Raw genomic sequence first — 23,840 nt, forward strand, 5'->3', positions numbered from 1 at the left:
ATAGATTTGATTTACATGACACAATTATTAAAACTATACAGTCACTATATGACAATCCTACCGCTAGGATTAAAATCCATGGATATTTATCAAATTTAACATAGAACATAGAGTAGTACAGCACAGTACAGGCCCTTCGGCCCACAATGTTGTGCCGACCCTTAAACCCTGCCTCCCATATAACCCCCCACCTTAAATTCCTCCATATACCTGTCTAGTAGTCTCTTAAATTTCACTAGTGTATCTGCCTCCACCACAGAGGTTTTATCCTAGAAAGGGGCACGAGACAGGGTTGTGCATGGTCACCGCTGCTCTTTGCATTATATCTGGAACCACTAGCTCAGTACATCAGACAAAATGAAGATATCAGGGGAATTACTATTAAAGGGACAGAGCATAACTTGGCCTGTTACGTGGATGACATTTTGATCTATTTAGGGCAACCAACACACTCTTTACCTAAATTGATGCAATCCTTTGAACGATATGGTCAATTATCTGGATACAAGATCAACATAGATAAAACCCAATTACTTTAATATAACTATAGCCCACCAAGAGAAATTGAAAGTAGATATCCTTGGGCATGGCAAACAGAGTCTTTCAAATATTTGGGCATCATTATGCGAAAAGATTTGGCAAAATTATCAGAATGCTATTATCTGCCAAAATATAAAAAACTAAGGAAGATATTACAAGATGGAACCTAATTCCTTTTTTAAGTCTCAGTTCAAGGATTGAATCCATTAAAATGAATATATTGCCCAGACTGTTATATCTTTTTCAGACCCTACCAATAGAGATTAACCAAAATCAATTCAATAAATGGAACAAAATGTTATCGAGATATATATGACAAGGTAAAAGGCCTTGAGTTTGTCTCAAAACTTTGCAATTAGCCAAGGGAAGGGGGGAGGGGGGAATGGGGCCTACCTTCTCTTAGAGATTATTATTTTGCAGCACAGTTGAGAGCTGTGATAGGTTGGTGCAACGCATCATATGATGCTCAATGGAAAAACATTGAGGAGCAGGTACTTTCCATCCCCATACAGGCAATTTTGGTTGATAACAATCTACAAAATTACATAAATACTATTGATAACCCATGGGTGAAATGACCTCTTAAAATATCAAAAACTATTATAAAAGAATATAAACTAGAGGGATATATTGCACTTCTTAAATGGTGTGCATATGACTCGGATTTTACGCCGAATAAACTGGATACTAGATTTGAGGACTGGACAACTAAAGGAATAACAGTTCTTTGCAATATAGTGAAAGAAGGAACACTGTTTGGTTTTGAAATGCTTAAAGAGAAACATCTATTAGAAAAACAAGCCTTTTATTGGTATTTGCAGATGTGACAGTATGTTAATAGGAGGGTTAAAAATGTAACCAAGCAAATACATGCTTGATAGAGCTATTTAGAAAAGCATATAATTCAGATAAAGGTAGTAGAATCATTTCAAGTATGTATAAGGGTTTGTCAAATCTTAAAACTCATTCGACTTCATACATTAAAACAAAATGGGAGAAGGAAGGAGGGAAAATTATATCTGAGGAAGAATGGGCAATAATATGGAGATATCAGTGGAAGTGCACCAGTTCACAGAAATGGAGGGAGTTTGGATGGAAAAACTTGATAAGATATTTTATTACACCCTCTCAGAAATCCCATTATGATAGTAACCTTTCTGTTTGCTGGAGAAATTGTGGAAATCAAAATGCAAACTATTCCCATATTTTCTGGGATTGCCCTGTTATCAAAGACTGTTGGAGTGGGATACACAATGCCCTACAAGACATTTTTAATTGTGAAATACCCTTAGAAAGTAAGACCATATATTTTGGGTATATAACTCAAGAGTGGTTGAAAATAGATAAATATTTAATGAATATACTGCTGGTGGCTGTTAAAAAGACTCTTACCAGGAAATGGTTATCATAGGAGAGCCCAACCTTAAACGCATGGATTGAAATTACAATGGACATTTACAAAATGGAGAAGATAGCAGCATCGGTAAAAGTTGGAACAATTTGATTCAAACTGGGAAAAATGGTTTAACTACATAACACCTCATAGGCCTTATTTATTCTCACAAATCAATGGATATGTTGTATAAAAAATAGATCACTCCCTGCTTGTATATAGTTTTCACCTTTTGCTTGTTTTTCTTTCCTCTCTTTTCTTTGTGTACACCTCTGATAAATATTATGTGGAGATTTGTGGCAAATATGAGTATATGAAATTGTGGACTGATTTAGAATCAAAATTCTAGCATTATGTTGGGGAAAAGAAGGGGCAAAGTATCTACTATAACCTTAGGTGTGTGACCTTAGGTCATGTATATGAAATTTTAAAATCTTATTATATTTCTGAAAAAAAGATATTTTGCATTTGTTAATTTTGAAATACAGTTCCAAGGTCGTATTGCTCAAGTGCCTGCTTTTCATCTATGTTTGTGGTGTTGCTGTATTCACATATTGGGAAAGTCACAGGTGAACATAATTTGTTAGTGAATGGCAATTTATGGACGTTATCCATTATGGTTAAGGAATAGTAGTCAAGGCACTTTTGGTTAACTCTTGAACTTGCATGTGACCTATTGTAGAAAGTCAATTTTAGAAAGCCTAGCACATTTATTTCTCAACATTGTCCCCTCCTACATGTAGACACTTAGTCCAGTGGTCGTTGAGCATATGATCCCTTCTTTGTAGAAGTGGTCCTCAGCAGGGGTGATGGATAAGTTTGTGGCCTAAGGTAGACAGAGATGATTTATTAACTTAAAACTTCGTGCTTATCACTCAGAGTTGAACTGCATGTGCATGTAACCAGAGTGTCTTGGATCTCCAGGTGGTCCAAAGCAGGGGTGACTGATAAATTTGTGGCCCAAGGTGATGAGTTATACAGCTCTTGTTACATGCACGTGCAGTTCAATTCCTTGAGTGATTACACAGAAGGTTTGAAGTTAATAACTCATCTCCTTCTATCTTGAGCCACAAACTTATCAATCACCGCTGCCGTGGACCACTCCTGGAGGTCCAAGGTGCCGACTTCTACAAAGAAGGGATCCATGTGCTCCACGACTGCTGGACTAAGTGTGTAAATGTAGGAAAAATAAATGTGCTAGCTTTTCTAAAATAGACTCCTTCTACCTTAGGCCATGAACTTATCAATCACCCCTCGTACAATCCAAGCATTTGGAAAAGAATAGAGGTTTTTATATGAATGATATGCTCATAATTTGATATAAATTATGTGATTTCAACGTGTGTTAACAAACTGAGGATTTGGGGAATACCTGTGACAGTGCGATAGTTAATTAACTGTGAAGCATTTGTGGACTGAAGTGGATTTCTTGACATTCCAGTAACATTACAAAATATGAGTATAAAGTGTGATTTCAGTTACTCTATAATTATGTTACAATAGACATTTATGATATAATCCTTTTGTACAACATCACTATTTCAAATTAATGAAGATCTACAGTCCATTTTATTTTATGGTTAATATGATCAAAGCAAAATGTGACTTTTATTGCACTGTTCTTGTTTCATTGCAGGAATTGTGATGGGGTAACAAAACATGGTATAATTTTTGAGACTAAGAGGAGTTTGTTTGTTCTTAGCATTTATTGTTTAAATTTGCATCAATATTTGAACAATTGATAAAGTATAATCTCTTTGCATTGTACATTTTTGATGCTGGCAGAAGTTTGATGCATCTGTTCTTTGTAGGTGAATTATTGCAGGTTTTTTTCATGGATACAAGTGTGCACTGAACAGGAATAAATCATTTGGAACTAAAGACACTGTTGTTCCAGCAGTCTGGAGCTCTGAGCTAGATCAGCTTGGACATTGCTGTTTACAGTACTGAAACTCATTTTAGATTTGTTGTCTCTGTTGCTGTAGTTCTGTACATATGAAAATCGATTCTGTTTTGATCCCAAGAATTTGTCACTTTAGTTGATGCCAGCTTCTGCAGTGATTGAGTTCATTGTACTTCATGCAGTGATTGCAGTTCGATGACTTACTTCTGTGCAAAAGCACCCATGAATGTTTGAGACTGAATTATGCATGGGTGAGGAGTCTTTCAGAGTGCCTTTGCTTGCTGTTATATAATGTGGCTATCCTTCCAGTACTGTGGTTATATTGTTTAAAAATATATTCTAAAACTTAACTTATTTGCATGATGACTCTGTGAAGTGCTCCACTAGCACAAATTTCCAGTCCTGATGTAGGGTCATGACCCAAAACATGACTGTTGATTAATTTCCATAGACACTTCCTGACCTGAATTCCTCCAGCATTTTGTGCATGTTACTCTGGATCTGCAGCATCTGCAGAATCTCTTGTATTACTGATTACTTGTGTCTTTCAAGGAATTGACATAGGTGTGATGAGGTGGAAAGCTGCCTCTTTCTATGTTAAATGTTTTTACCATTCTACTGACTGGATATATTGCAGACTAAATTATTTTTGATACATCCTGTGGCTTAGGCAGTTCAGCCAGATTCTGGTATATCTTTTGAGTGTAGTTTAAAGTACTGTTTCTTCCCCCTTGATTTGTGAAGAAGTGTAATATCATAAAGATGGGGAGAGAACACAGCATTTCAGAATTTGGCCTTGTACGAGAGAAATTATAGGTTTTGTTATTTCAAAAATCTGCAACTGCAATTCTTCTCTAGATCCAAAGTTGGCAGTTTTTATGCAAATGAACAACAGCCGTGGGTGAGGACAGAAAGCAAGTGAAATACATTTTATGTGAATGTGTGATTAAAACAGGTTGATGAATGTCTTTGTGACTAAATTGCACTTGGACCTGTTCAACAGTCCAGTGCTATAAATACAGCTGTATTGGGCCTGGGCTTGTGTTTTTGCTGTCACAGTTTACCTTGTTTGAACAGGTGCTGCAAAAGTGCTGGAATCAGTGGAAGATGTGTTTGGAGAAGCAAGAGGAGCTTGAGCTTCAGGAACAGTCCAGAGAAGCCCAAAATCACTTCAGGTATTCTAATAGCCTTTGAATTTTTAATTCTAAACATATATCCACTAGAAATAATTCAGAAGTTGTGTAATTCGGATGTTTGATGATTTGGTTGAGTTGTTCTCAAATCTTAGCAATTTACTTGCAAATATTTCTTCACCATGTGAAGAGGCATCATCAGTGTGCTGTTGATTGTGGTGTGTCCTCCAAATGCTTGGCCTTTATATACTTTTTAATCAACTGATTGGAAGTTATTTTGGAAACTCAATTTATGATGTGAGGAGGAAACTCTGTTGATGATTGGCCAATCAGTGATGAGATTACCTCCACCTCCATCACAAATGTGTTTTCAAAATGAATTCCAGTTAGCTGATTGAAAAATGTATAAAGGCCAAGCATTTGGAGGACACACCAAAATCAACCATGCACTGACGATGTCTCCTTGCATGGTGATGAAACATTTGCCAGTAAATTGCCAAGATTGGAGAACAACTCAGCCCAATATCATCCACTGTTCTCAGAAGGTGAAAATGTCCTTTGTATGCTGAAACCTTTGTGCTTGTCCACATTCATTTTGCCAAGTTCCTCAAAGGTACATTTAACATTATATGGACATTTGGTTCTCAGAAATTTGTATACAGATGACAACTAAAATTCATGAATAGGAACACTGATCTTCACATTTCAAAGCATGTAAAATGATGTCACTTTTGCTACTGACTTCACCTTTGTGATTACTCCAGATAAGTAACTATGGGTTGTTGCTGAATCTTGGACTTTATAATTGTATATTAATGATCAATGTAAACAGAGTTGAGCACAAACCTCTGTTGTAGCCCTTTTTGATGAAGAGGGTAGTTTCATGCTAGTCCTATGATCGGGTTGTAAATACATGAATATATTCTGAAGGTAAGGCAAGCGTCAACTCTGGAGCATGGAACAGTATGAACTCTTTGGCCCCCAATGTTGTGTTGACCAATATAAACCTACTCCATGATCAATCTAACCCTTCCCTCTTGCAATAGTCCTCATAGTCCTCAAAACTACTTCTGATATCTCTCTTAAACTTTCATCTACTCACCTTAAATGGATATCCCCTTGATATTGGCCATTGCCACCCTGGGAAAAAGATGCTGGCTGTCCCCCCATCTATTGCCTCTTGTACGCCTCTAACCAGTTGCCTCTCATCTTTGTTGTGCCAAAGATAAAAGCTCCAGCTGGCTCAAGCTTTCCTCGTAAGATGAGCTCTCTAATTCAGGCAGTATCCTGGTAAATCCCCTCTGCACCCTCTCTAAGCTTCCACATCCTTCCTATACGAGGTGATCAGAACTGAATATAATTCTCTAGACGTAGTCTGACCAGAGTTTTATAGAGTGTCAGCTTTACCTTGTGGCCCCTGAACTCAATTTCCTGACTAATGAAGTCTAGCAGACCATATGCTGCCTTACCTGCCCTAACAATTTGCATAGCAAATTTGAGGCATCTATGTGTGTGACCCCAAGATCCTTCTGTTCCTCCACATTGCTAAGGATCCTGCCATTAATTTTGTACTCTGCCTTTAAGTTCAGTCTTCAAACTTCAGATTGAATTCCATCTTCCACTTCTCCACCTTGTTCTGTATGCTGTGTCTATCCCATAGTAACCTGCTACAACTTTCTACACTATCCACAGTTCCACCAACCTTTGTGCTATCTGCAAATTTACCCCTCTAATTCCTCATCTACGTCATATATAAAAATCATAAAGATTAAAGGTCCAAGAACAAATGCCTGTAGAATATCACTAGTCACCAACTCCAGCAAAATACAGTCCATCTACTACCACGCTCTGCTTCTATGGCAAGTTAATTTTATAACCACGTAGCCTCGTTTCCCTGGATCCCATGCCTCATGGCTTTCTGAATGAGCCTATCATGGGGATCCTTGTCAAACACCTTATTAACATCCATATGACTACATCCACAGCTCTACTTCAATTTAATTTGTCACCTCCTCTCATTTAGGCATGACCTACCTCATAGATCCATGCTGACTGTCCCTAATAAAGATTACCTTTATTTGTCACATGCACACCAAAACATACAGTGAGGTCAACATTGTGGGCTGAAGGGCCTGTTCCCTGCTGCACTGTTATAAGTGCATCATTTATGTCAAATCAATCAGCAGGGATTGTGTCCTGCTCGTAGCACTAATGCAGTGTGCCCACAGCTTATTATCCCTAACCATACATCTTTGGAAACCAGAGCACTTGGAGGAAACCCATGTGGTCACAGGGCAAACATACAAACTCCAGCGGTGGGAATTGAACCCCAATCTTGCAGCTGGTGCTAGCCCCAATCCTTCTCCAAATGCTTGTTAGTCTTGTCTCTAAACCTGACTTTCTGAGTTCCTCTGGACCAAAACTGGATCTACTTTCTGGCTAACCTATAGTATGCCCCGGATATTTATGACCCCTCAATGACCTTGATTTTGTCAGCTGGCAATTTATCTCTCCCAGAAGATCACATGCTGCCGGCTGAATAGAGACAATCTATGGCGTGATGCACAAAATGTGACACAAATTGTGTGATTGTAGCGATCCAATAGTTGTAACTATCAGTATGCAAGTTTTGTTTATTTTCTGGCTAATGTAGAAGTTGGATATCTCTGGGAAGTGCCTACTATTTGCAACTGATAACTGCACTCAGATTTTTGCAGAGCAATGCAACCCAGAACCTCTCTTGGAGTATAATTTACAGAAAGTAACCTGAAGATATAATTTTATTTTACATAAAAATGATAATTTAAAATACTGTTTTAAAGCCTCACAATAAAGCTTATTTAATGGAAAAATCAGTATTTGGTTTCTAATTGGAAGCTAATCAACCATTTCGTATTTGTTAAATTCTCCAACAATGTTTATATGACGTGTCTGTAAGCCTGCTTCGTAACACAGATTTTACTGAAACAATTACAGGAAGGTATTGTTGAAGAAATCTCTGCACTATTGGATGACACGCCTTCAAGAGAAAAAGTGGTATCAGGTGAGGAATTAAGATGTGATTATGAACAAGATTGTTGAGAGTGAGCAAGTCTGTCCAAGGTTCAGCAGATTGAAATCTATGACATCATGAAGATTATAACTACCCACCTCTCAGTTCATTTACAGCTTTGAAATGGTTTTGGGAGTTCAATATTTTAGTTCCATCACAGTAGTATTATTTTCTGCTTAAAAACAGATTTTTAAAAAGTCTTTTTGTGATATAAGGATTTAATCAAATTAATATTATCCAAAAGGGGGTTGATTTCCTTCTGCCAAACACTGGACTGTGCTCTGCTTGTGTCGTATTCCTTGTTGGTATAATTTTATTAAGACTTGCGTTTAACTTCCTGCCTCTCATTCTGTCAGACCTAAAATAGGCTTAGCTAGAAGGTGAAATACATAATTTTTTGCATCATTTCCTTGGCCTGCCCATGTCAAGTGGTCTCTCCGAGGATCCACTGTTCTTTTATTCTTCCTTCTATCCTAATCCTTTAGCCTACACTGCTCCCACCATGTTGCCTGGACCAATTCTTACCTCTGTCTAATTCCCAGCTCTCTGGAGTTGCTTTGCCAGAATAGGGCAGTTTGTAATTGGTTTGGTAGGTAAAAAAGAAAATAAGTAACTAAGCTGATTATAAATCAGCATTGAATGTCAATTCTTAACAAGTTCTATTTAGAATCATAGTCATACATCTCAGCTCTGTGAGTCCACACCTACTTTTACACTAATCACATACTGATCCCATTTTATTCTTCCCATATTCAGCTCTCACTGATTCTCTCACTTACTTGCTGACAACATCTCTGTCATAGGCCAGATCAAAGGTGGTGATGAATCAGTATATAGGAGTGAGATTGAAAACCTGGCTGAATGGTGTTGCAACAACTTCTTAGTCAATGTCAGCAAGACTAAGGGGCTGATTATTGACTTCAAGAGGAGGAAACCGGAAGTCCTTATCGGGGGTTCAGAGGTGGATGGGGTCAGTGACTTTAAATTCCATGGTATTATTTCAGAGGATCTGTCCTGGGTCTAGCACTTAAGTGCAATTACTAAGAAAGCATGGTAGCACTTCTACTTTCTTAGAAGTTTGCCAAGATTCGGCATGTCATCTAAAACTGATGAACTTTTATAGACATATATTGACTGCCTTCATTACAGCCTGGTATGAAAACACCAATGTCCTTGAATGGAAAACCCTACAATAAGTAGTGAATATGGCCCAGTCCATCTCAGATAAAGCCCTTCTCACCATTGAGTACATCTACATGGAGCATTGTCACAGGAAATCAGCTTTCCCGTGGATAAGGGATCCACATGACCCAGGTCATCCTTCTCTTCTCACTGCTGCCACCAGAAAGAAGGTACAGGATCCTCAGGACTCTCACCACTAGGTTCAGGAACAGTTATTACACCTCAACCATCAGGCTCTTGAACCAGAGGGGATAACTTCACTCAACTTCACTTGCCCCATCATTGAACTCTTCCCACAACCTATGGACTCACTTTCAAGAATACTATCATGTTCTTGATAGTTATTGCTTTATTATTATTATTATTATTATTATTATTATTATTATTATTATTATTATTTCCTTTTTTATTTTTGTATTTGCACAGTTTGATGTCTTGCACACTGGCTGTTTGCCCTGTTGGTGAAACAATCTTTCATTGTTTCTATTATGGTTATAAGATTTATTGAGTATGCCCCACAAGAAAATGAGTCTGAGGGTTGTTTATGATTACATATTTGTACTTTGATAAGAAATTCACTTATTAGTTTGAACATGTGGGAAGTAAACCATTATGAAAGTCCATTGGCCTAAAAGGGTAACTCTGGTTTACTCCTCACAGCTACTGCCTGACCTCCTGATTATCTTCTGATTTTATTTCAGATTTCCAGTATCTGTAGATTTTGCTTTTCAATTAGAAAGTTTGGAAGAAATTCTAAACCTTGGTATCTGAACAGCTGAAGGCAAAGTTACTAATGCCACAGTTACTTTCAGCATTGAGTCTAGCTTTCTTCAAGGTCTTTAGGGCTTGGAGAGAATACTGAAATCAGAAGGGGCAAGGCCATGAGGGATAAGAATTTTGAAATTGTAATGTTGCTTATGGAAGAGCCAGTGAAGGCCATAAAACCCAGGGTATGAGAGATGGATAATACTAAGTGGGATTAAGAAAACAGTTGAAGATGACTTCCAGGCTTATGGAGCACAAGATGAAAGAGGCTAGCATTGGAGTAACCACATCTAGAGGTAACAAGTATTTGGAATAATTCATTCAGTGCACTATGTGTTCGTTTCTGTTCATGAGTGCAATTTGATAACTCAGAAAGTATCAAAGAAACTGTTGTGAAAAGTAATTACTTTTCAGCCTGAGAAAGAGTCCCAAGTGAATTGTGCTGTTAAAAGTGTTTCTTGATTCATAGTTGCATACTAATATAAATGTATATAAAATTACTCCTGAGGTTTCTAATTGCCTGATTAAACTGTTGATCTCATGACATGAACAGTTCACTGTTGTTTCATATTTGTTTAATAATGGGTAATATGGAAAAGGATGTCTGGGGAGATTATACTTCGTACATACTTTGCTATTGAAACTGTGATTGCTGATGTACCAGTAAAATGGCACATACTGATAGATCATGACCTGCTTGTTTTACACTGCTTTAGCCCTGTATATTTGTGTCTTAATCTTTTCTGAAAGGGTATTGTTCTACTCTATTTACTTGGCACTGTGAATTTGCTTCAGTGAATTATAGAATTGAGACTAAACTTTTTTGTCAAAATAAGATGTTATTTTTAATAGAGTTGCACGGGACATTTTCTATTCAATAAGCCTTTGTACTTTCTGCACAATTTTTATTCATACATTTTTGTCAAGTTTACTTCCTTTTGATTGTAGCATTCATTGTTGATATATCAATCACATAATTTATAAATTTTAATAATAAATGGCACAAAAAGAAGGGGAGTTTTGATATTGCTGAGCATCTTAAAACATCATTCAGTTGTTTTTGTTCTTCATCATACTCGCCTGTCAGGTGAGACTGACTGGGCCTGTATTCACATGTGTTTAGAACAAGGGTTCCCAATTTGGGGTCCGCAGACCCCTTAATCATATTAGTCTATAGCAAAAAGTATTACTCCCTGCTTCAGAAGAATGTGGAGTGATCTCAGTGAAATTAAGCAAAAAATCCTGCAGGACATGGTAAAATTAATACAGGAATGGTGTTCCATGGCTAAGGATCACAGTCTCATGAGGATGACTATTTAGGACCATTCAGCCCATCAAGTCTGTTCCATCATTCCATCATGGCTGATCCTGGATCCCACTCAACCACACACCTGTCTTCTTGCGATATACTTCGACCAATCAGGAAACTATCGTCTTCAGCCATGAACTTGGTGCCCACTGCAGTCTGTGGCAGAGCATTCCACAGATTCACTACTCTCTGGATAAAACCATTCCTCTATACATCTGTTATAAAAGGTCGTCGCTCAATTTTGAGGCTGTGCCCTCTAGTTCTGGATACCCCCACCATAAGAAACATCATCCTCTCCACATCCGCCCTATCTTGTACTTTCAACATTCAGTGGGTTTCAGTGAGATCCCCCCATAATCTTCTGAGATAAGGACAAGATCTTTTCATTCAAATGACATTGAAACTTTAGAATTTTCAACCGGGGTGGCTGTGGAGGCTTAGTCATTGAGTCAGTTCAGTAGATCAGTTGACTTCTAGATGTTGAGGAGCTTGAGGATGTTGAGGGGTATGAGGGAAGTGAAGGTGATGTTGAAGGTAAGCCAGGATTCAAATGAATGGTGGTAAAGGTTCAAAGGGCTGGATTGCCTATTTCTGCTTCTCATTCTTGTGTTCTAATATGACTGCTTTTCATTTTTCAGTTTGATATCTCCTGTTTGCTTTGACTCTATTGTGGACCATTATGGACCATGTTAGTGCTTGCCGTTGTTAGAAATCAGCTCCTTTGTTACTGTCAGCTCCTTAAGTATTGTGTCCATTGATATGTCCCTTTCTACCCATGCAATTTTTCTGTTAAGCTTCCAATTAGAGTTGTTTTCTCTGATATTTTTGCACAGTGATGGTCATTAATAACTGGATGCTCTGCAAAACTTTTAAGGACCGGGAATGGAAGTTCCCTTCACGTGCTGCATTTAAACTCAGGTGGAATGTCATCATTGTGAAGCTTTAATTATGTTCCTCAGCTTTCTGTTGATATGTGTTGAAGTCAGTGTGATACCCGTGGGCATGGAGGGGCTATGCAGACAATGTTATTGATTACTTATGACTTTGATATTGTTTAATATTTCAGGTTCAAGGTAAAAGGGCTATAGCTCACCATAGAAGGACGCTGTTGCCTTTTTTCCTGAAAAAATGGAGGTTGTTTGTGAGTGAGAAGAAACGCCTATATCAACTGAAAGAGACTGCAGGAGTATTTCACAGGTATTGTCCAAATGCTGGGTGTGAAGTGAAGAATGGTGTTTTGTTTTGCATCTTTGCCCTCTCTAGTTCTGCATCTACAGGATAGAGGTAAGCAATCTCACTGCCAATGAACTTGATTGCAGCTCTATGATGTGGGGCCCAGTATGTGAATGCTGTAGAGACAATGATGAAACATTTGCAACGGTATTCAGTCAGGTGTGGAATGCGAATAACCTATCTCAGCTTCCTCCTGTGATTACTGTCATAGAAGTCGCTCTTCAGCAAATGCCATTCTCTTCATGTGGTATTGAAAAGCATTTGCGAGCACATGATACAGCAAAGACAATGCAACCATACAACATTACAGCTGTGGCACTGAAGGCCTGCATTCCTGAATTAGTTGCATCTTTGGTTCTAGTACAATCACAACATTGACATCTATTAATCATGTGGAAAATTATATCGCTTTCACAAGAAGAATTGCCTAATCTGTCTCATTACCATCCACTCATACAACTCAGTCAGCAGCAAAATGATGAAAGCGTCAATGACAATGTTATCAACTGGTGCTTAACAATAATTTGCTCATGGATCTTAGTCTGCATTTGCCAGGACCTCTCAGTTCCAGTCTTCATCATGACCTTAGTCCAAACGTACGTGAAAAGCTGATTCCAGAGACAAGTGTGGTAATCAAGGATCCCAGGAAAAACTGAATTCATAGTGGACCATGTGGTAATTGCTCATACATTGCACAAGGAAATTGTGGTTATTGAAGGTAATTTATTTTAAATCCAGGACATTACTGAGGGAATTTCATGAGGCAGTGTACTAGGCTTAACCATCTTTAGCTGCTTCAGATAGTGTTACGTACCCGTGACACGTGACAGTGGTATCCTTGTCACGTGACTGGGGTTGAAGTTACTTGAGGTAATGGTCTTGTGATGGTGGAGTGACGTCATTTTCCCGCCAGTAGAGGTCATGTGACAGTTTTTTTTACAGGTTATAAAAGGAAGACCCACCCTGTGGGGTGGGGCAGTTCGTGGCCGGATTTGCCAAGTTGACTTCATGCCACTGCGTGATTTAATGTGATGACGCAGTTTAGTTGAAAAATAAAGTTTTATCTAATGCCTAAAGTTTAAAAGGTCATTGCCAGCAGTTTCTTTGCTAGTGGAGAGTGAAGATAAGAATTTAGAAGATAAAGATCGAGGAGAATCGGTTTTCGACGGTGGATTGGTTTCGACCTTATTTGATCCTCATTCGGAAGGATTTCGTTGACTATTCTTGCTGTTAATCCCTGGGTTGACCAGAAAGGATTTGAGAATAGTGTGGAAGGAAAGGTCAGTGCCTTTAAACCGTTACATTTCATAAAAGTATTCATGGGGAAAAGTTCGACGCCGGGGATCAAAGGACAACGACGTGGAAGAGAATTTGAATCGCCTTAAAAAGTCTCTCCTTTTAAAATGGACTGTGAGCTTTTGAACTTTTGGCATACCGCTTTAAAGAACTGTTTTTTTTCAACATCGCTGTAAGAACTGTTTTTGCTGCATCGCTTTAAGAACTGTTTAAGCTGTCGCACAGCAGCTGTTTTCCGGTTACGTTTGAGTTTGTTTACTTTTGGGGGGGGGGGTTTGTTTTCAGTGTTTAATAAACGTGTTATTTGTTATAAAAACCCTTTGCCTAACTCATATATATTTATTGTTGCCTGAATACGTAACAATAGACAGACATACTTTATTGATCCTGAGGGAAATTGGGTTTCATTACAGCGGCACCAACCAAGAATAGTGAAGAAATATAGCAATATAAAACCAGTAATAATTAAATAATAATAAGTTAATCATGTCAAGTGGAAATAAGTCCAGGACCAGCCTATTGGCTCAGGGTGTCTGACACTCCGAGGGAGGAGTTGTAAAGTTTGATGGCCACAGGTAGGAATGACTTCCTATGACGCTCAGTGTTACATCTCGGTAGAATGAGTCTCTGGCTGAATGCACTCCTTTGCCTAACCAGTACATTATGGAGTGGATGGGAGTCATTGTCCAAGATGGCATGCAACTTGGACAGCATCCTCTTTTCAGACACCACCGTCAAAGAGTCCAGTTCCACCCCCACAACATCACTGGCCTTACGAATGAGATTGTTGATTCTGTTGGTGTCTGCTACCCTCAAGCCTACTGCCCCAGCACACAACAGCAAACATGATAGCACTGGCCACCACAGCCTTGTAGAACATCCTCAGTATCGTCCGGCAGATGTTAAAGGACCTCATTCTCCTCAGGAAATAGAGATGGCTCTGACCCTTCTTGTAGACAGCCTCAGTGTTCTTTGACCAGTCCAGTTTATTGTCCATTCGTATCCCCAGGTATTTGTAATCCTCCACTATGTCCACACTGACCCCTTGGATGGAAACAGGCCCTCCTCAGGTCCACCACCAGATCCTTAGTCTTTTTCATATTAAGCTGCAGATGATTCTGCTCGCACCATGTGACAAAGTTTCCCACCGTAGCCCTGTACTCAGCCTCATCTCCCTTGCTGATGCATCCAACTATGGCAGAGTCATCAGAAAACTTCTGAAGATGGCAAGACTCTGTGTTGTAGTTGAAATCCGAGGTGTAGATGGTGAAGGGAAAGGGAGACAGGACAGTCCCCTGTGGAGCCCCAGTGCTGCTGACCACTCTGTCTGACGCACAGTGTTGCAAGAACACGTACTGTGGTCTGCCAGTCAGGTAATCAATAATGACACCAGGGAAGCATCCACCTGCATCACTGTCAGCTTCTCACCCAGCAGAGCAGGGCGGATGGTGTTGAACGCACTGGAGAAGTCAAAAAACATGACCCTCACAGTGCTCGTCGGCTTGTCCAGGGGGGCGTAGATATGGTTCAGCATGTAGATGATGGCATCCTCAACTCCTAGTCGGGGCTGATAGGTGAACTGGAGGGGTCTAAGTGTGGCCTAACCATAGGCCGGTCAATGACCATTGTTTCATTATGCTATCAGAAGTGGAGATTGATAATTGTACAATGTTAAATTCCCTTTGCATCACCTCTGCAAATCAACAAGTCCATCCCTGCATGCAACAAACCTGGATGGACAAATAACAAATATTATACCAGGCAGAGGTTATCACCAAACAAGGGAGAAGCCAAACCATTTATCCTTGACAATCAATGGTATTGCTAAGTTCCCCACCATCAGCATCCTGTGGATCATCATTATTCATAATCACAACTGGACCAGCAATGTAAATACTAAGGCTGCATAAACAGGGCAGAAGCTGGCTATCCTGCATCGAGTGATTCACCTCCTGACAGCTGAAAGTCTTTTTTTTGCTATCTATATGACACCTCAGGAGTATGATGGTGCTGGTCTGGATGAGTTAGCTCTAACAGTTTATGATCCATGATAAAGGATCCCTCACCCTTATCAACATTAATTTTCTTTAGGACTATCATGCCCAATGGCTGTCATGTACAGGCTGCAAAATGCACTGCAGTTACTCACCTGGGATCTTCCAACAGTGAGCTCAAAGCTGCAATCTCTATCACCAGTAAGGACAAGGGCAGCAAGTGCCGAGGAACACCACAGGGCCTGCAAGTTCCCTTCAAGTTACACAGCTTCTGTTTGGGAATTTGAGATGTTTTTTCATTGTCCTGGGGTCTAAAACCTAACGATAGCTCTATGGCAATTCTTTCACCAGAAGGACCACAGTGGTTCAAAAAGGAAGCTCACCAATACATTGTCGAACAGTGAGGTTTGGGCATTGCCAATGATATGCAAATCCTAAAAATATGAGTAATATGAACGTAAACTCCGTATGATAATCTATTATATACTATAACAACTAACAAATTTTCTTCACAGAGAGGTGGTACAGAGATCAGCTTTTTATGTTTGGTGGAAGATCATGGATCAGATTCGTGAGAACCGGCTGGCAGAGAGACTGGTAAATGTATTCTTCCAGCAGTTGATCATAACTGATGATAACAAAATCCTGTTTTGTAGAAATTTTTTGTCAGTTCAAACTGATAAAGTACTTATTGTGTTGACCATAATTAAGTATACAGATCACAAATACATAAATACTCAATGTGTCAGCCTCATCTTAGTGAGTGGTACTTACCACTGAATCTGAAGGATTCACATTGCACACCACATGCTTATGTTGCCACATATGTGGGACATTGCCTTGAAGCATTAAAATGAGGCCTCCTAAAGTGTTGAAGATTATGTGTGCTATTTAAGGAATTGTGTTCTATTATTTATTGCATAGCTAACAACAGTAGAACAAAGTATCTGATCTCATTGATATTCTTTGAATCTTCCTGGCTGCCAGCAGCTGTTGTGTTTACCTGTGTAACAATAATGATTGGTTCTTAAATAGTTTTTAAAGCTGACGAGTGGATTTCTTAAAGAATCCAGTGACAAAGCTCTTGCACTTGGTTTGTTTCATAGGGTTCCATTAAACAGGTGGTGTTTTGGGAAAGAATTGATGGACAAATCACTGTTTCCACAGGCAGTGATTCATTCTACTCGACACTTGTTACTTCGTTACTGGTGTTGCTGGCGTGTGAAGACTGCTGTCCAGGTGGAGGAGAGAGAGAAGGCGACCACTGCTGATGATTTCTTTCGGCAACAGTTGTTACTGAAGTATATTCACTTTTGGAGAGAGACTGTGGGAGAGCAGAAAGCAGGGTATGCATGTAATCACTGGGCTTTAATCTACTTAATGTTTCTCTAGTTCTTTATAAAATCACTTGTTGACATTTTGTTACAAAATTGTTAAATTAAAGACTAGGAGCAAGGCATGGAGGGATATTGAGTGCATAAAAATGAGTAATACTTTAAGGATGTTGAGGCAACTTCAGCTTTTGCAAATGTATTATTTTGTAATGTTGTCTGTCTTCTTAGCACAGCCTTTTAGATTTCTCCCCATCACTAAAGTCCTCCAGTTCAGGGAATACCCTGATGATTCTCCTCTGCACTCTTTCCACCACAATCACATCCTTCCTATAGCGTTGTAACCAAAACTACATATAATACTCTCAAGTGCTTCCTGACCAGTATTTTGTAAAGTATCGACTCTCATAGTTTATGCCCTAAAATTGAGGGCATCCATACTTCGTGATATTGTTTGAATGCAAGTTCCAAATGAGTTCATGTATAAGTATTCATCATTGGAGATTAGCGATTGGTGTAATTTCAATTCCTGGATCTTTTTTCTTATCTTTTCTTCAGACGAGACAAAGAAATGGAAGCGATAAGACATCGGTACAAGTTTTCCTTGCATAGGACCTGGAGTGCTTGGCAACAAGTGAGAAATTAGACTTATTCAAGTGGGTGAATGGTATGAAATAGCAATCAAACTAGAATGCAATTTAAACCAAATGGATCTGACATCCACTGTATCCTGGTATGAACAGTTATGTGGATAGGAAAGGTTTAGAAGGTTGTGGGCCAAATGTGGGCAAATGGGGCTAGCTTAGATGAGCATTTCAGTTGGCACAGACTAGTTAGGTTAAAGGGCCTGGTTTTGACTCCTGGATGGTGGTGAGCTTTTTGAGAGTTACTGGAACTACATTAATACAAGTTGATGCAAGTGGAGCTGCCTCAATGACTATTGGCCAATGGCACTCACATCTACAGGTTAGTCATGGCTAGATTTAGCTCCTGCTTAAGGACCTGAGCCCGCCTAAATTTGCCTACTGCCACAATAGATGCAATCTCAGTGGTTCTCCACAGCCTTGGAACACCTGGATAACAGCAGTACCTATGTCAGGCTACTATTCATGGATTACAGTTCAACATTCAACACCATCATCCCCCCAGTACTAATCAACAATCTTCAATACCTTTTTTAGCAGTTAAGCACCGTCTCAAAAATCACCTGAGCCGGAAGCTTTCTTCAAGGTTTTCAATGAAACAATTTTGTGAGACTGCAGAAGGTTAAGTAAAACATATACTAAATTCAATACAGAACCATTGTGCTCCTGAATATACCATGGTGTAACGATGGCTTAACAGTGATGAACATATTACTTCCTTCAAAGTACACCTGCTAAATGTATTATCAATATTAAGAAAGCTTCAAACTCATAGAGTTGTTGTTTCAAGGGCAAATAAAGAATGGATAGAAATGGACTTCTTTCTACTGTGTTTGCTCCAAGTTGAAATCCAAATTAATCTGTGCAGGAAATGGTGTAAAAAAAAAAGCTTACAAACAGTACTGATGTTTGTACAAAACAAACTGCATACAAAATGAATAGCGCATCTAAAGGTATAACACTGCTCGCCTGACGTCCATGATGTCAAACTTTGTCAGAGGTGTTATTGAAGTCTCTGTAAATCACATCAACAGCATAGCTTTTTTCAGTATATTTAGTTACCTCTTCAAGAACACAACCTGAATTAGTCAGATGTGATCTCCCATTTACAAATCTAGTCTAACCATCCTTGTTTTTAATCTATGCCTTTCTAAATGCAGATTAATCCTGGTCCTCAGGATCTATTCCAGTAATCTTCCTACCATTGATGTTAGACTTATTCCCCTAGAATTAATTAGACCATAAGACATAGGAGCAGAATTAGGCCATTTGGCCCATTGAGTCTGCTCTGCCATTCAATCATGGCTGATCCTTTTTTTTTTCTCCTCCTCCACCCTGGCCTTCTCTCTGTCACCTTTGATGCCATGTCCAATCAAGAACCTATCAATCTCTGCTTTAAATACACCCTGACCTCCACAGCTGCACGTGGCAACAAATTCCACAAAATCCACTACCCTCTGACTAAAGAAATCTCTCTGCATTGCTGTTTTGAATGGACGCCCCTCTTGTTCTAGACTCTCCCACCACAGAACGATTCTTTCCACATCTACTCTGTCTAGGCCTTTCAACATTCAAAAGGTTTTAATGAGATCCCACCTCATCCTTCTAAATTCCAATGAGTACTGATTCAGAGCCATCAAATGTTCCTCGTATGATAACTCATCCTTGTGAATGTCTTCTGGGCCCTCCCCAATGCCAGCACATCTCTTCTAAGATGAGGAGCCCAAAACTGTACACAGTACTCAAGGTGAGGCCTCACCAGTGCCTTATAAAGACTCAGCATCACATCCTTGCTCTTGTATTCTCAACCTCTTGAAATGAATGCTAACGTTGCATTTGCCTTCCTCACCACCGACTCAACCTGCAAGTTAACATTTGGGGTGTTTGCATCTCAGATTTTTTGGATTTTCTCCCTGTTTAGAAAATAGTCCACATATTTATTTCTACTACCACGGACAGCCAACCAGACAATAATCCTTTTATTCCCATTAGCTGCCTTCCTTCAATCAGCAAATGCTCTAACCATTTTAGCAACTTTTCTGTCATACTTGGTAAGCAGCCTCTTAACTTGGTAAGCAGCCTCAAGTGTGGCACCTTGTCAAAGGCCTTCTGAAAGCCCAAATATGTAACATCCACAGCATCCCCTTTATCTATCCTACTTGTAATCTCCTCAAAGAATTCCAACGGGTTAGTCAAGCAGGATTTTCCCTTAAGGAAACCATGCTGACTTTGTCCTATCTTATCCTGTGTCACCAAGTATTCCATCACCTCTCACATTTTCTCCAACCACTGGGGTCAGGCTAACTGGTCTATCCTTTCTGCTGCCTTCCTCCTTTCTTAAAGAGTGGAGTGACATTTGCAATTTTTCAGTCCTCTGGCATCTCCTTGTCCCCTGTTATTTCTCCTGCCTCATTTTCTAGCAGTACTCTTTCTGCTCTCATCTCTCTTTTATTTTTTTTACATACTTGAAAATCTTTTACTATCCACTTTGATATTATTTGCCAGCTTGCTTTCATATTTCATCTTTTTGCTGCTAATGATTCTTTTAGTTGCTCTCTCTAGGGTTTTAAAAACTTTCCAATCCTCTATCTTCCCTCTCTTTTGTTTTTATATTAGCTTTGATTTTCCTTGTCAGCCACAGTTGTACTATTTTGCCTTTTGGGTATTTCTTCATTTTTGTAATACACATGTCCTGCATTTTCCCAGAAATGCATGCGATTGCTGCTCTGCTGACATCCCTGCCAACAGCTCCTACCAATTTACTTTGGCCAACTCTCATACCACTATAATTTCCCTTGCTCCACGGAAATACTGCTATATCAGACTTTACTTTCTCCCTATCAAATTTCAAGTTGGACTCAATCATATTGTGATCACTGGTTCCTAAGGCTTCTTTTGCCTCTGGTTCATTACATAACACTCATCCAGTATAGCTGATCCCCTAGTAGGCTCAACAACAAACTGCTCTAAAAAGCCATCTCTTAGGCATTCAAATAACTCACATTCAAATCCACGGCTAGAGTAGGTGGTTTTAGCAATGTGGGATAGACAATATATTCATTTACTAAGTAACTGTATCCACAGCTAGGGTAGGTGGTTTTAGCAATGTGGGATAGGCAATATATTCATTTACTAAGTAACTGTATGTTTTTTGCTTTTACCATGTTTTACTCATTTGATATTTCACACTACTCATCTGCTCTAGCTATAACAACACTCTCCCTGCAGCACCCCTCTTCCCCCAATCTTGTGGAAGTGTTCGTTAAGAACCTTGCCCACACACTCCATCTCATGCATAGTTTTTCTACAGTTCTTGGTAAGCCATTTTCTGTCCTTGCTTATCCTCTTTTAGTCGTCTTTGATTTTATGTGCTCGTACTTTCTTTCTGACTCTTCAAAATGTTATTTCAAGACTTCCTTGTCTTTTTGACCTATGTTATTGGCAGTGATGTGAGCCATGGCCTTGGCTGTTCACCTTCCCTCTAGAGGGTTCGACAGTAGGAAAGCAGTATATCACTCTGGAATCACATTTAGACCTATAGATACACCTGTCAGCTACCTGAATTGTAGAATCCCCTGTAACTATTGCTCTCTTGTGCTTTTTTCCTTTCTTTATCCACAACTTAAATATCTGTGCTGCAATGATTAGATGTGGTGGTGCTCTCTAGAGAACACTCCCTCTACGCTCAGTGCTTAGAAATGAATACGTTAGAAGACTGTTCTCTCTGGGATCTCTTGAAAAGCTGGCTTGCATTTTTATTTATCTAGTTATCATCAATTCCACACAGACTACATTCTCTGGAAATTAAGCTGTTTGGATGGACTGCAGTAACATCAAGAATTACTCAGTCATCATAACTCAGAGCTTAGGCTCCTCCAGCTGATGTTGTTGTACATGTGATCGCCCTGAACATCTCAGTAATCTGTTTCCACTTGCATAGATTCATGCTTGCTGTGGGTCTGAGGTACCCAGTCATGTTTTTATTTATGATATTAACTTACTAGCATAGATTAAGTAACAGAAATAACATTGCTTCACCACCCCTGATTCACCATTTCTCCACCCTGAAGCTCAACTTAACACTCACCAAAATCCTCAGTTTCATACTAAAGAAGCAGTACCCTGTGCAACCAGTCACCTCAAAATCTGTAGGCCTAGTGGATTTCTGATGAAGTAAGCTGTCACTGTTCAGCAGAGAGTGCTCTTGGTGCTAGATAGCTGGCGAAAGTTGGTACTCCTCTGATGGAACTTATCTCTCTCAACAAAACATCACAGTTCTCTTGTCAGAGTGATTAGCTTTGTGGAAATTGTAGGTTTCTGCAATCAGGAGTTAATCCACAGTTGAATAGATCAAAATGGCAGTTCTAAGCTGAACTGCTAGCCTTTATTGGAAACTGTCTCTGCTTCGTTTTCTCTCTTTGATGTTAGCTGAACTACTGTGGCAGTTAATCTGATCAACCATTCTAGTTAGCTCACCCCATCCCCCTCTTTCTATTCCTCAGTCACTGCACTGCACTGTTAACACTTCAAACAACTCTTTATAATGTTGTTTGCATGCTAGTATTTACGTATTTATGCAATTTTGTTCCATATCAGTACTTCTAACTTTATATAATTCTTTATTCTTTATAATTGTTGAATGTTTTTATTGAAAGTAAACACACCACAGCGAATTCCTAATACATGTAAATATATTTGGCCAATAAAGTTGATCCTCTTTCGAGAATTTTTACCTTTTGTTCATTTGTGTCTTAAGTTTATTGCACTGCATTTCTTGCTTATGGGTGGTCTTTTCTTTGGGGAGGCTCAGTGCACATTGAGTGCTTTCCAGAACATCTCTCTTCAGTCTGCAAATCTTACCCCTAGCTTCTGGCCACCTGATACTTCCAGTCTATTTTATATTGCCGTTGACTTTTTTTTCAATCTCCTCTGTTGTTCAAATGAAGCTCAGTTAAAGCTTATTAGACAAGACCTCATCATTTAGCAAATGGCAGTTTTTTTGAATCTCCAAGTTCCGTTCAGGAATGGTCTTGCTGTTTATTCACACTCCCTTAAATTCATCTCTGTTGTTTCATGTAACATTATTATTTCCCTTTCCCTTGTGGCAGCATTCCATTTTTTCACACAATTCTTCTGCTTCCATCCTAATCCAGACTTTGCCTTTTGTTCTTTCTCTTTGCCGCTGTCATTGTTTCTTTAAAGAGTTAATGATAGCACAATTTTTGTTTCAATCCAATTGAACATCAATTTGAAATCCTAGCTGTATGTCATTTCCAAAATACAGTGGATTCCAGTTAATTGGGACTCATCTGAGCCAGTACATTTTGGCCAAATTAAATGACTGCTTCAATTAGCCAAGATTTCATAGAAGTAGTTAGCTGAACAGTTCTGAATTGTTCTGCTGCTTATTACTTACCAATTATCAGTGACAAATATTGCTTTTTGAATACAAACACTTGCAAGTGATGTTATTTAAAAATTGTTCGTGTAGTGTCTAATAGCCACACAACATGCATGCAACTGAGGCTCGTTAGAAACTCTTCGGAAGTTTCCTGTTTCATTTAAGCAGCATAGTGTCACAGTTAAACAAAAGGAATCCTGGCTATTTTCTTGATTTATTTTTGTATTTTATGAGATATCTTAAATATGTGGCAGCCCTGAACAACTGGTGGCTCAATTAACTGGAATCCACAGCACTGTCTGGCATGTTGAGTATTTTAGCTTTTTCTGCAATTATTGAACAATATGAAAATGTTGTATGGAGCCGAAGAATATACAGTTTTAGAAACTTTATGAAGTTAGTAAGTACAACAATTTGCACTTTTCCAGTATGTACAGAAAAAGCATGAAAAGTGGAAGAAGCAGATGTGTGCTGATGCTCATTTTCACCGGGCATTGCTTTGTAAAGCTTTAAATGGATGGAAGGTGAGTGACAGATGCTGCAAACTTGAAGGTAACTTCATGCTGAATGAAGGTAAGTTGTGCTGTCTAGTTGTGGAAAAACAGTTTGTTGCTTAACCTAGATTTAAACCCCATATTAAGTCTGGGGTTGTACGATAGCGTAG

The 23,840-nt window shown here is 39.1% G+C and overlaps 1 protein-coding gene across 4 annotated transcripts in view; it reads left to right on the plus strand.

Annotated features, from left to right (window-relative positions):
- sfi1 (SFI1 centrin binding protein) overlaps positions 1-23,840 on the plus strand; it is a 262,284-nt gene that overhangs the window by 94,479 nt on the left and 143,965 nt on the right. For all 4 annotated transcript variants that reach the window (XM_073055643.1, XM_073055642.1, XM_073055645.1 and 1 more), the window contains 7 exons: positions 4,914-5,011; positions 7,946-8,012; positions 12,344-12,474; positions 16,316-16,397; positions 16,968-17,146; positions 17,690-17,765; positions 23,605-23,700. In XM_073055643.1, the coding sequence (XP_072911744.1) occupies positions 4,914-5,011; positions 7,946-8,012; positions 12,344-12,474; positions 16,316-16,397; positions 16,968-17,146; positions 17,690-17,765; positions 23,605-23,700 (729 nt within the window). The remainder of the gene's footprint in view (positions 1-4,913; positions 5,012-7,945; positions 8,013-12,343; positions 12,475-16,315; positions 16,398-16,967; positions 17,147-17,689; positions 17,766-23,604; positions 23,701-23,840) is intronic.

This window comes from Hemitrygon akajei, chromosome 9 (assembly GCF_048418815.1).
Source record: "Hemitrygon akajei chromosome 9, sHemAka1.3, whole genome shotgun sequence".
Taxonomy (NCBI): domain Eukaryota; kingdom Metazoa; phylum Chordata; class Chondrichthyes; order Myliobatiformes; family Dasyatidae; genus Hemitrygon; species Hemitrygon akajei.